This window comes from Aptenodytes forsteri, unplaced genomic scaffold (assembly GCF_000699145.1).
Source record: "Aptenodytes forsteri isolate BGI_AS27 unplaced genomic scaffold, ASM69914v1 Scaffold15, whole genome shotgun sequence".
Classification (NCBI taxonomy): Eukaryota; Metazoa; Chordata; class Aves; order Sphenisciformes; family Spheniscidae; genus Aptenodytes; species Aptenodytes forsteri.
Genome location: NW_008795129.1, coordinates 7,357,918 through 7,371,487, shown reverse-complemented (window position 1 = coordinate 7,371,487; position 13,570 = coordinate 7,357,918). Strand labels below are relative to the sequence as shown.

The following is a 13,570-nucleotide window of genomic DNA, read 5'->3' as shown; positions in this document are numbered from 1 at the left end:
TTTGAAATCTGGCAGGAAACTGTGATTTATGCTGAAAGTATCTCTGGACCAGCTTTAATTTTTACAGTGTGCCTGAATTTTGTACATAAATTGCAATTTAATTTCAAATATGGTTTTAGACGTGCTTTCCCAAGCCCCCTACAGCAAAATTTTGAGGTGGTTGCTGCTTTTTTTCCTGGATATCTTCAAAGCTTGAATTTCTGAACATTCACATTCCAGGTATGATTCTTGTCCGGGAGGGTGGAAGAGGTGCTGTGGCTCTTCTACTATCTGAAGAGGAGTAAATTTGTGCCAGGGGACTAGGTGTGCTGATAGACAAACCTGCTTTAGCTGCATTAGTTGGAAGAAGCCCAAAGGCAGCCCAGGAGACCAGAGGAGAGGCTCGTGGTTTTCCAAATACAGAGCCTCTTTCTCCTGTAAAATCAGCAGCTGTTGAAATTTAGAGTCCCTGCAAGCAGATGACTGAGAAACTGCCCACTCCACAGGCTGTTAGTAAAGAGGATGTTGGCAGACAAAGTTGTTTCTGCGTACTCCAGTGGCAAGTCTGTCTCTTCTTGGACCCAGGAGTTGTATCTTCAGATGGTGCAAATGACTCGTTTGTGCCAACTGAAGAGCGGATCGGGTCACTTGTCCTGGATGGCCAGAACACAACAGCTGCGATTTGCCAATGGTTTCCCGCTACTTGCGTGAGGAATATACTACAGCTGGCTGCTTCATGGGAGCTATAGACTCCATGTAGCTCAGGGGGTAAATTACTGATGTGATGATTTAATAAATAATGGGATGTTTCTACATTTCCAGAGTGAAACTGTTGTCAGCAATGGAGGAACTTCACGTTCTGCAATGTAAATCACTTCTGTGTTTTGATTAGCAAATTGAGCAGAGTCCAAATGATTTTTATCAGGGCTGAACTAATAGTTTTGTTAATCATCTGCAGTGTATTCAATGGTTGCTCATGGTGTCCTATTCCAGTCTGTGCCTCAGAAGGGAAAGCAAAATAGACTGATGTTCACAAATTTGATTTAGATCAAGATTACAGCCATAGTGGTATAATGTATTTTTTATATATATGAATAGTATGTGTATCAAGTAGTTCTATTATTCATGCATATTTCAAATATAACATATTAAAATTGTTTGACTTCAGTTGTCTGTGCTCAAAGCATTTCTCGCTGCCCTGCTTCAGAAATGTGGTCAGAGCCAGTAGCATGACTTACATGCACAGACCACAGATTAAGAGATGGGAGTGCAAAAACTGCTTAAAACTGATGACATAACCTTTTTTCAGCTCTGCGTGGCAATTGAGTCCTGGGCCCTAATTTTGATTTTAATGTACATTCGTAAAAAAAGACAAATTATCCATGATATTTCTTAATGAGATAGGAAAAATATGCACATTTGGGAGGGGAAAAAAAGAGGTGGCTTTAGGAATTAGTAGTGAAGAAGATATTGTTTTAGATCTTAATGCAAAAGTTTATATCAAAAAGTAGGGAATATGTGGTCTACAAAGAAGATAAGCTATTTCAAAAAGTTGTAAGTTACTGCTGTCATTTACTTTACAAAAAATTACTTTTTTTTTTACCACATCATGACGTGTCAGCAGTTGTTCATGCCAGAACTGCATATTCTAAAAGCCTGTTGGAATAGTACTATATGCATTTTTATCCTAGTAAACAATACCGTATACTACATTATTAGCATTTTTTGAATTTTTTTTTAATTTCAAGATATTTTTCATAGGCTTTTCTGTTTTGTGTTTAACTTATAATTAAGGCAATATTTCTTGTTTTAAATGTCTAATTCAGCAGAAAACATTCAACTGGTTTTGTACACAGACCTTTTGTAGAAAATGATAGAATTATTTCAGGGTTTTCCAACACTGTTTCTGCTGTGAATTAAGCCAATGGACAAAAGCTTATATACCAGAATGATGCTTTCTGTGCAAAAAAACACACTGTGAAATGTCAGCCCTGTCATGAATCTCCCCGGCTCAGAAGCAGGAGGAAGGAAGCGTAACAAGAAATGACCTGCGAGTGGAAGAAATGGCAATACAATCCAGGTTTGCAAAGCCTCATGCCAAACCTCTACCCCCTGGTCCACACGACCCAAACTGAACAGCTCATCTTCAGCCCACCATGTGAAATGTTTCAGGCAGCGCGTTATAGAAGTCTCTGGATTATACCGTTTTTAAAAAATGATTTATTGTATCTGCAATGTTTTTTTCAGAGACTATAATATTCAGGCTGTTCTCCACAGAGGATATTTCCTGGCACGGTGCAGCAGTAGGCGGAGATACCTGGGCTAGCTGTGAACAATTTCCCCAGCTAACGCTGCGTGTTCCCACCAGCCCTGTAGAGCACTGACGGATAGGAGCTTGAATGGAGCACTGCACTGCTGAGCCTGTCTGGCTGCCCGGGACAGCGTGGTCCGACTTGGCTGGGGTAACATCTGTCCGAGACAGAAACGGACGGATCCTACCTCAGATGAATCCTGCCTGGGATAATACTCTGTTCCGTGCAGTGAATGGGAATTCAGTGTAAGTGAAACTGCTTACAACTGCTGAAGTTATCCCATCTGTTTCCATTCCATGAGGTTTGAAATGGGGAAATCATCATTCTTTTGAAATTGCTTATGTTCTAGTGATAATTTTTATCAGATTGGCTTTGGAACACTTAATAAATTGTACCTTGAAAAATTGTGTGAAAACAGCATTGGAGTCAAGTACCTTCTGTTGAAAAATAACCATGTTTTCAGAAAAAAAGAGAAAACTTTGAGCCTGAAACATTTCTGCCAGCTTGGATGATAATTTATCTCCTGAAAAACAAAGGTTGTCCGTGCTACTATATGGTGAATATATTTTATATTGCCACAACAGTTCCTTGTTTGCTTCCTAAAGAGTTACAAATTTATGTGAGAAGGAAGAGCTCGTTTAAGTTAAGCTGTAACAGTACTTCATGGTCAGCATAACGAAGTCCTCAGTTGGGATCGCCTCAATAAATAATACCTTCTTCTAAGTAACTATTCTGGTGTATTCCAGTAGAGTTTTCTATATAATTTAGAAGGTGCTTTTGAGTCATAACCCTTCAGGAAGTATTCATTTATCTTCACTCCTTTTTTCCCTGCACCGCTCCAGTGATGTATTCATACTTGGGTGTGAATTGAGAGGCGTTCAGCTTCTGTGTGGTTCTGGTTTTGCCCACGGGACTTGGACGCTGCAAAATGCGTGCTTGGTTTTGTCGGCTTCCTGAAGCTCAAGCTCAGGCCCTGCCCTGTGTCGCCACGCCAGGCAATGCAGCAGCACCACCCTGTGGGAAATAACATTTCTCCTCATTTACAAGACACTAGGCAAGAACTAGAAAGCAGCGTTTGCACAGAGCATCCCTGGGTAGTACTGCGGTCCAGTGCAATCCTCCAGAGGCCGAAGAAGGTAAGGCACAACAAATAGATTTCTTGCATCGCTATGCCTCACAGTCAACTTATTCTCTGTGGAGAAGATTGAGCCGCTCTGACTCTTCATAAAAATTCATAAAATTCATAAAAATTCATAAAAATTCAGGCTTACATCTTTCTCAAAATACTTTACTGCTTCTCCTTGTTTCTGCAAGGTTCATTTTCCAGGAGAGAGGCAGGAGAGGCACGGGTGGCAGGGTGTGGAGGGGAGCACAGATGTGTCACCATGGCTTCGGGAACCTACACCACCTCTTCCTCGAATTCTTCCCTGCTTCCCTCCATGCCCTCAGGAGGGTTTGGGTGGCAACGATGCTGACGTTATGAGCCTCAAGATTGAGAAAGGCAGTGAGGTTGCCTAACGTACCCTTTTGCCCAAATAGCTGAGCACACCACCATAGGTATTCACCGGTTCCTCACTTCAGCCCTACTGTTGTTCCTACCAGCTTTCAGGAGTGGTGTGTCAGTCCTGCTCCCAGGCCTTCCTGTTCTCCTCCCTCCCTGCTCTTTCCCTAGGTAGGGCCACCTTTGTTTCTAAGAGAGAAGCTGGCAGCTGGCTGGAAAACAAGGATGGATTTTGCCCCAGTCTTTTCTTAGGAAGAAGGTGTGGTTGTATTATGTACACTGTTAAGCTCCTGATCACTTCTGCTTGTATTATGAAAGATTCTTTGAGGGAGAGCTGAGAGGGGAGAGGTTTCTTGATGTTTCATGATCTGGCATCCTATTTTACACTCCCTCAGGCCTGTCATCCTGTCTGTACGTGGGACTGCTGTTGCGGGGGCAGGAATGCTCCAGGATGGCTGGCAACAAAAGTGCACATCCTTCCTGATGGGCTCTGTCACTGGTTTGCTTCGTTCTATGCTACTGGCTGGGACTCAGAAGTGTTTTGGAAGTACAGCATTAGTTTTCCCTGAGCACCGTGATCTATTATACCAAGATACAGTACTGTGGAAGTAGGCTGTCCTGTTGTAAAGAATACTGACTTTTAGTTGGATATCTGAAGACACTCACCTCCCCACCCATTCTCTCTGTCCTTTCAGCTCTTTCTTCCATTCACGTAGACACTGTGGGCACCCACCCCTTCTCCCACACACCCCTTGCGTTCTGCTGCCCTGTTCTCTGGTGCTCATGCAACTCTTTGCTCTAGCTGTGCTCTGCCCTCCATGTCCAGTTCAGTACGTTTCTTGTGTGTTTTCTATCCCCGGCTTGTTTCACAAGCATGGCCTCAGATAGCCATCTCTTCAGCATCTCAAAGACTGCCTTTCCTTCCTCTCCAGATGTTTGCTGTACCGGTTCCTGAGAGCGCGGTTTTGGGTAAACTAGACGGCTGTTCTTTTGTGCACAGTTTAATTCTTTGGTGCAACACCTCTGAAGCTTTGCTGAGAGTTTGGGAAAATAAATGGGGCTGTCTCCTGACCCTTTCATATCCTGCCAAAACTTTATCCCTGTTACTTTTTCGAATGGCCGTTTCCCTTTCTTTCATCTACTAACATGAGGATTGATCAGCAGGGAGATACCAAAAGCAATAGTCAATGGATGCAATGCTCTTTAATAGTTCACAAAAATAATGCATGTTTTGTAAGCTTTCCAGTGACTAGCCAAACAGTGGTTATTTTTCATAGTTAAACAACATACAAGGGAGTAAACTGAACAAGTCTTCAACAAAAGCTTCTTCTAAATAACACTAAAGAAAGACATTTTTTAAATATTTGAAAAAGCATCAGAAATTCCATTTGTGTATAAGCATGCCTTTCAAGTGGATAGATGAAATACTACAATACAATTCCCTTATCTTTTTCTCAGTAGAAGGTAAGATCTGATTTCCAGCTTAGTTCTGTGTTCTACAGATCATCACTTAAACACAACCTTTATACCAGTGTTAGCATTGAAGACTAAGATAGCTTAGCTATTATTTAGGCTTTCCAAGCATGCTCTCTGTTTGTGAATGAACAAACAAATGAACAATCATCATCTGCAGTTTCTACATTATCACTAGAAAGTAATGCCACCACATGTTTCATCTGCCAGTTTTAGCATTGAAGACTAAGATAGCTTAGCTATTATTTAGGCTTTCCAAGCAGCTCTCTGTTGAAATGTTATTGGGTTTGGGGATTTTTTTTGGTGTGAAGGATTTTTGGGAGCTTGCTTGAGATGCTTAAAAAAAAAAAAAAGTAGTTTTGAGAGTCTGTTGAAATGTTATTGGGTTTGGGGATTTTTTTTGGTGTGAAGGATTTTTGGGAGCTTTAGCTTGAGATGGAAAGTCGTAGCTCACATAATGCACTCAAATATTCTTCATTGTCAGGACACAATGCAACGGCTTTCTCATAGCACTCAGTTGCTTTATGTTTCTCACCATTTAGATTATGAATGAGCCCAAGCGTACCGAAATCTGTTGCATCTCCTAAACCTCCCTGAATTCTCTTTTCCAACAATTGATTCAGAGCATCTCTGCACTTAGATCCTATATAAGAATCTTTTTCGATTTTCAGCCCTTCTAGGTAATACCTAATGGCTTCAGATTCCGATTTCATGTGAAAACGCTGAAAATTGCCATAATGGTAGTAGTATTCTTGTTTATCATTATAGGTTAGAATATTTATCTGAAACGCTTTCTGAAATGTCTCTTCTGCTTTTTCATACCTCTTTCCTTGTGCATACATGTTTGCTAGGTCAATATGGGCACTAAAAAATTTTGTCTTTTGGCCAGTCGCCATTTTAAAATGAAAAATGGAAAGTCGGATGAATTCCTCCACTTGTTCTTGAGGTGGATATCTTGTAGTCTTTTTCAATTGAAACAGCTTTGCTCTGTAGCAGAGTCCTAGTTGGTGATGCAAAAAGGCAGATTTTGGTGTCACTGCTATGGCCTTTTTCAAAATCTTCAGTGCCTTGTCCACTTCTCCTTTCCTTCTGTAAAACTTAGCAGCATATCGCAGGACATAAGGAAGGTCAGGGGTTTTCTGCATTGCTGCTTCAATGTACCTCTCCCCTTCTTCAACTTGCTTGAAGTCCTGAAGTTTTAATGCAAGTAATGCCACAATGAAAGTATCCTTTGGATTCAGTTGCACTGCACGCTTAAGGGGCTTGATGGACAGGCTTACATCTTCGCATTGTCTGTGAGAAAAATCTTCCAAACGATACATTGCTATTGCATAGCCGGCATTAAATTCTGGGTTATCGGGTTCATTCTTCAGAGCATTTTCAAAGCAATTCTTTGCTCTCATGTAGTATTTTCCCCCAAACTTTAATAGTGCCCATCCTTGCTCAGCATAGATCTCTGGAAGCTGAATCTTCCATTGAGCAGTACTTGAAAGCTTTTTGCAGCTGTTTTCCACTTTGTTTACGTAAGTTTGAGCTTCTTTGTATCTCTCCATGTGGTAATAGATCCAGGCATAGTTCCCCCAGGTAACAAGACTTCTCCTGGCAATTTCATCTGGATAATTTTTTTTAATAATTTCTTCAGCTTTTTGGAGATTTCTCAGGGCTTCCTCATTTGAATTCTTTAGGTGGCATACATAGGAGAGTAGATTATAATTTGTGATGTTGGATTTTATTAAAAACTCAATCTGATCGCCTATAGTTTCCTCTAGCTCATCAAGATCCACATCCTGCTTCAGCAAAGTCCATGTAAAATGACATTCTAGCTCCAGCAGGGACGTCTTCAAGGAATTCTTGGAAATGGTACTAGAAGAAAACAAAGAAAAACTTACTTATACGCCATTTGCTTTTTGCTACTCTTGTTTTTAAACCAGGCATGATGTACTTCAAAAGCAGGCAATACCTCACCTGGTGCCACTAGTCTCCAACAAGCCAAAGCTGTGGGAAACCGTAAGTCTAAAGAGCTGCATAGTTATTTTGGTAATTCTCCTTGCCAGTGTATGAGGGCACCTCTTACGTAGCAACAGAGCTGGTGGTCTGGATGTCAGAGGAGGGCTAGTCTCTGTGGTAAAGCTGGCACCCCTCTGGGCCTCAGGAATATATTTCCTATGCTGGGAACAACTGCTGAAGCCTACCCAAAAGAGGTAATAAAATAAAAAACTTCCTCCAAAATATAGAGAAAGTAATATAGTGCCTCTCCCATGTCTCTGTATATTTTATGGTTTGGATTATAAATTTAATTTTTAATTTCCTGCATTTGTAAATCCTTGTTTGTTAGATCATAGCACCATTTTTATGTTATGATTATACTGATCTATCCAGTAGCTGGCTCCCGGATCCCACCAGTCTCCCCAGTTGCTGGCGCTTGGGTGTACAGGCCCCCGAGGGTGCAAGCCCACTCCACTTGCTGGTACAGATCACTCCCTCACTAACCCTATGGATCCCCAGAAGCTGGCTTTGGACATCCAGTAGCTGGCCAGGGATCCTCTCGCCACCTAGGTGACCAGACCCTGTTTACATACCACTGGTCCTTAATACCCCTTTATCCCTCTCTAGTTTTCAGTATTTGTTCCTTCCCAAATCACCCAGATCCCTCGTTTCCCTGCCTTTGGTCCCCTCCCCAAACATCCCATAATAAGTCTCGCACAATCCCCAAGTGCTTTTCCCTGCATCCCATAACGTGTCCCATATTCCTAGGCAGTTCAGACTGTAAGGCACTCCTGTGGACCCCTGATGCCGGGTGTCCCTCCGGCCCGTGGGGCTGAGGGTCCCCTGGGGCAGCCCTGGGAGGGCCGGGTGGGGGCTCATGTCCCTGACTGGGGCACTGGGGAGCCCCCGGCTGCCCTTGTGCCTCTGTGCTCCTCCGTGTGCATGGGGATGGGCTGATGGCTCTTGGGACGGGCCTGGGAGCTGCCGGGGCAGGGTGTTATTTGGGTTCTCCCTCCTGCCACTGCCTGCCTGTGCCCCTGTGTGGGTGCGCAGACCAGCTTTTATCACACAGTCTATCAAGGACAAACCTTTACAATGCAGAGAAGACAACACTTTAGTCCACGTTGTGCTCTCCCTTAAAGAAGGAGTTATACACGACCTTATAACCGAGGCTTCTCAGCCAAATCCTTTGTTGTTAGAAAGGCTACTCTGCTCTCCCTCCTGTAAAACCTAGAGGGTCTAACAGCCTGCATGGTACAAGGTGTGCTGCTGCTCAACTGCACAATCACGTAAAAGAGGAGATGTCTTTTGGGTAAAAAAAAAAAAACAAAGAGTGGAAAGACTGGAAAATTATGAGGAGGCAAATCAAGGAGGAATCGGGAAGCAATTCTTACAGGTTCTGGGACAGCGGGAAGGACGCTGGGTAAAGCGACACTGGGGAAAGCAACCCTGAACACACGTTTCCACCCAAACTATCTGACACGGAGGTACTGGAGGAAAATCAGACAAAAAAGGTATTTATAAATGCTGTTAACGCATAAGTTTGTCTTACAGACTTTTTTGCCTTTCTCAAATAATCTCCTCTGCCTAACTGATGTTTTTGATTTGTATTAACAACAGTTCCTAATTAGAAAGCTGCATGTGAGGTAATTACAGTTCTTTTGGGATGAAGGGGAAGTGAGAGTAAGTTCCTGTTATTATCGCTATCTTGTTAGAAACCTTTGGCTACAGCTGAATACCACAGAACAGATATTGGCTCTCAAATCAGCAGGAATAGCTTGAAGCATTTAAGTAGTCCCATTCAATTCAAAATGAAACGTGTGTTGTTTTTTCTTGCCTTAGCTGAGAACCATGATAATGTCCATGGCTGAAAACAACAGTGGAGAGTAATTAATAAAAGGGCATTTGTGGAAAATGAATATTCATGAATGTCACAAAAACAGGTTTGTGATGCAGATTAAATACAGTTTAGCTTAGTTCAACGCATAACTGGTAAATGCAGTTTCCAAAGTTGTCGTAAACATCTTAGCTGTGCCCTATTTGAGTGTGTGTGTGCGCACCTCTGTGCATGAGGGACAGTCTTCAGAAAATGTTACCCACCCCTTACGCTCCAAGCTGCAGCCCAGAACCTGCACTGCTCTCTTTGCTGGTCCGCGCAGTAGTAGAGATCAGAAAGTAAATTCTCAAATGCATCAGTGCCAGTCACCCATTTGGCTGGGCACGAGCTACAGCTGCAGCCTGGATTTCATCCCTGAACTGCATGCACACAGTTTTTCTGACTGTCAGTTCTGTTCACAGACTGGCCTTTGTTGGAGAAACAATAACATTACAATATTCTATAGCATCCCTATTTTATTTTGATTCTTCCAGTAAATATTCTGTAAAATATTTTCTGCTGTTTGGATCCCCAAAGTCCCTCACTACTTACATTTATGTAAATAATAAGCATTATTTTCCTGTGGCGTAGCAAAAAAGTATCTTTTAGAGACTGGGTTGCTTGCTTACCTCATGGTTTTCCTTCGTTTTTCAGTGGTCTCAAGTTAGCTTCAAAGCCAAAGGAGTGCTGCCCACTGTTGTTATGACTTCCCTTTTATGTGCTCCAGCCCTCATGTGATCTATGAGTCATTTAATGGGAACCAGAAAGTGAAACTTCAGCTTATGTCTGAATTTGCAAAAGAAGCTTGAACAGCCACCAGTAGGGGAATAGAAACTTATGAGTCACTAAAATGCTTTTTTCAGCCTGGCTTCGTGCCATGCATTACATTGTGTTGTGGAGAATGTGGCAACAGCTCCTAATAGCTCCCAACGTTTACTTTGTTCAAATCCAGAGGCATCTACGATAAGGAGAATATTTCAGGCCAGTATAGGCTGACCTGGTTATCATGCATAGGCTAGAGAAGGGTCATTTCCCCCTCCTGCCTCTGCTGATGCATCTTTGCACAATTTTGCACCATGCTTTAGGCTCCTGTTTTATTGTTAAAAAATAATGATGTTATGTCATCTATATAACACTTGCACGTCTTATCACTCCTGCCTGCAATCCTTCATCCCGTGTCTTCACATCGCAAGGTCTTTGTTGTTGTACCAGGCCTGTGTTTCTCCTCACTATGTCATTGTGTAAGAGTACTAAATATCTCATCCCACCTAGAACAACTGTTTGTTGCTGCTCTCTACATAAAACTGCAGTTGTACTGTGCAAAGATAAATGAAAGTAAAACATATTAGATACGGACAGTCAATTCAAGAATCATAGAATCATTAAGGTTGGAAAAGACCTCTAAGATCACTGAGTCCAACCGTGTCGTGGTTTAACCTCAGTCGGCAACTGAGCACCACGCAGCCGCTCGCTCACTCCCCCCCGGTGGGATGGGGGAGAGAATCAGAAGGGTAAAAGTGAAAATGCTCGTGGGTTGAGATAAAGACAGTTTAATAGGTAAAGCAAAAGCCACGCAAAACAAGGAATTCATTCACTCCTTCCCATGGGCAGGCAGGTGTTCAGCCATCTCCAGGAAAGCAGGGCTCCATCACCCATAACGGTTACTTTGGAAGACAAACGCCATCACTCCAAACGTCCCCCCCCTTCCTTCTTCTTCACCCAGCTTTATATACTGAGCATGACCAACCCAACACCACCATGCCCACATAGAATAAGAAATTGCTGTCAACAGTTGTGCCAAGCAAAACATAGCTGCAGGCAGGTCAGGACAAGCTCAAACAGAGCAGGCCTGCCAAGCTTTGTAAGCTCTGGCTTGCAAATTTCGTCTTCTGTGGTAAGAACAGTGCGCATCCCCACCCTCACAAGTGTGTAGGAAGCATCTACGTAGGGCGGAGCGAACCTCTGGATCTGGTGGTAAGCTGCACTCATCCTCCAGGTTTGGCCAGGTCGTGGCTCTGTCCGGCCTGCTCCAGCGACCCTCAGGCTGCCCGAGGGGAAGCCGGGGCAGCCTGCAAGCCGCTGGGGAAGCGCGCGCTCGGGGAAGGTTCCCGGCGGTGTGGGGAGTTTCAGCCCGCATGGAGTGAATTCCCGGTAGGTAGTAACTCTTCAGGACAAAGCTGTCCTTTGCCTTTCCCTTCTTTCAAAACCGAAACAAAACAAACAGTCTTACATATGAGAGCTTCTGGTTTCTACAGGAAGTTGGAGAGCCTTAGTAACACACACACACCTCTTGTGTCTCATTTAAGTGATTTTTTTTTGTCTGTGTGTGTGTTTTGTTTTTTTTTTTTTGTTGGAGCTGGTGTTTCAGAGCTCAAGGTAAAAGTTAGTACAGCTACTACTCTGAGTAGCGTGCAACCTTCTAGCAATCAGGTATTTGATAAGTGGTGAAAAGAGGCAGTGAATCGGGAAGGAAAAAGGATTAGGGTATCTACACAGATTCATGTATTTTATGGAAAATAAAGGTTGCAGGTAGTTGTAGGAAAGTATATTTAAAAGGTTTCTGCAAAGCCAAAATCAAATGTGGACACTAATGATTTACTATGCTGCAAAGTACCTATGGGTTTCTTATCTCTGCTTCTGTCCTGGGTGTCCATTTTCCTTGGTACATTGCCCGGTACCTAGCTTGGTACATATGGGAAAATTTTGCTTCTGGAATGCAAAAATTTGTCCTAGTATCCATATTTTTACAAATTTAGTTGCATCTATGTGCTTTGGTTTGACACAAATGCCTATTGGACAAAATAAGCGCGGGGAAGTGCTTAAAATACAGTAAGTGAAACTAGGGGAACAGTTATGCAATGCTTTTCTGCAGCCATCTTTGTAACTTGCTTGGCACAGCACCGGAAAATTCAGAAATACTTCTACAGCCCTGCTGCTTTCACTTTGGGGAAAGCTGCAGCTGGGCTGACTGGTATCAGGGAGCATTGCATAGCAGCAAATGCAAGAGCTTCTTGGAAAACACTTGTGCAGAAATGGGCTGGAAACAACAACTGCATGCATATTTAATACAAAGACTTTGTTTACTTGAGTGTTCTGTACATATACAAGAATAGGGAATGGCTTCAAAAACATCTATACATTTTAGGGAGAAAACTCATACCTGTACATGTCCTTGGAGCTGAAATGGATACCTGCTGACAAAGAATTCTCCCCTGGTAGCATTAGCCCAGCCAAACAATTGCCTGAAATGCAGTTTTCAGAATTAAAATATTGTAAATGAACTATACCATAGTAAATGACAGGATCACTTTAAATAATACCTTTTTATGCTGGTTTCAATTTAGCCTAGTTTTGCATATAATTACTATGTTTGACAGCAGCAGTTGTGGCATTTTATAACTTGGGTTTCCTCCTAGGGGGGAAAAGTACCCTGTAATTAATTTGACAGAAAACCCAAGTGAATCACTGAGCAATATTTTTGCTACCTAAGTTCTTTAAAACCAAACGACCCTAAGAAATGGGATCCAGGAATGCAAAGGGTTGCACAGTGTCACTTGTATCGTGTGATATGTCCATGTATCAAAGCAAGGGGATGCTATGAAAGCTTCAATGATTTTTCAATTAAAATCTTAATGGTTTCTAAATAAACAGAAACATTTCTGTTCTTGACACACTTCCATTCTACCACTGTGTATTTTATATCAGGTTTCTGTATTACTCCAAAGATATTAGTATGGTTGCAGTAACATGTATATTTATATTACAGGATTGAATTTGGTCCAAGTTCTTGCAAGCCTGGTTCCACGTCCCCTGACCACAGACATGCTTCTCTGGGAAATGATAGATACACAATACAGCGCCAATTAGTTGCCCTAGTGCGTGAAGATAAAACAGGTTTGCAGCAAGCTGATGATAACCTTGCTGGAACTGTGGGCCAGTGTGTAACTTAAGCCTACTTGTACTAGATTTTATATATTTAGACTATGCTCAAAGGTGATGGATAGGTGATCTATTAGTGTAAGAGTAACAGTGATTGCTGACAACGCTTTACCGTCCTTACAAAGGCCCGGCTCTTCCCGAGGTGCGGGTGTTCATCCCCCGGGGGTGCTCCCGCTACGGGGAGAGGCCCTGGTGAGCGAGGCGTCACCCTCTCCCCGCTGCTGCTTTCTCCCTGGAGCCTGCTGCGGGCTCTGCGGCGGGATCAGGGCAGAAAATAAAATACGCCCTCGCAGGGCGGCACGATGAGGATTCTGGAGACTTCAGCTGAGGAGCAGATGCCGGAGACGAGGAGGGCTGGGAAGCAAAAATCATGGGCGCCGTTCTCGGGGCTGAAAGGTTTCTGAAATGGGGTCGGGGGGCGCGGGGGGGGATCTATACAGGTATTACTCGAGAAACGCTGAATCACGCCGGCTCAGGCAGCCCGAAGCCGCGCACCCCTGGCCC

At 43.1% G+C, this 13,570-nt stretch overlaps 1 protein-coding gene across 1 annotated transcript; it reads right to left on the bottom strand.

Annotated features, from left to right (window-relative positions):
* Window positions 1-5,610: 5,610 nt before the first annotated feature.
* LOC103897653 (interferon-induced protein with tetratricopeptide repeats 5) lies at window positions 5,611-9,819 on the bottom strand. Its single transcript, XM_009277752.2, has 2 exons — window positions 9,757-9,819; window positions 5,611-7,128 (listed from the first exon to the last, which is right to left on the bottom strand). Exons 1-2 carry the CDS (start codon window positions 9,759-9,761, stop codon window positions 5,691-5,693), a joined length of 1,443 nt encoding a protein of 480 aa, XP_009276027.1. The 5' UTR covers window positions 9,762-9,819; the 3' UTR covers window positions 5,611-5,690.
* Between the last annotated feature and the right edge of the window lie 3,751 nt (window positions 9,820-13,570).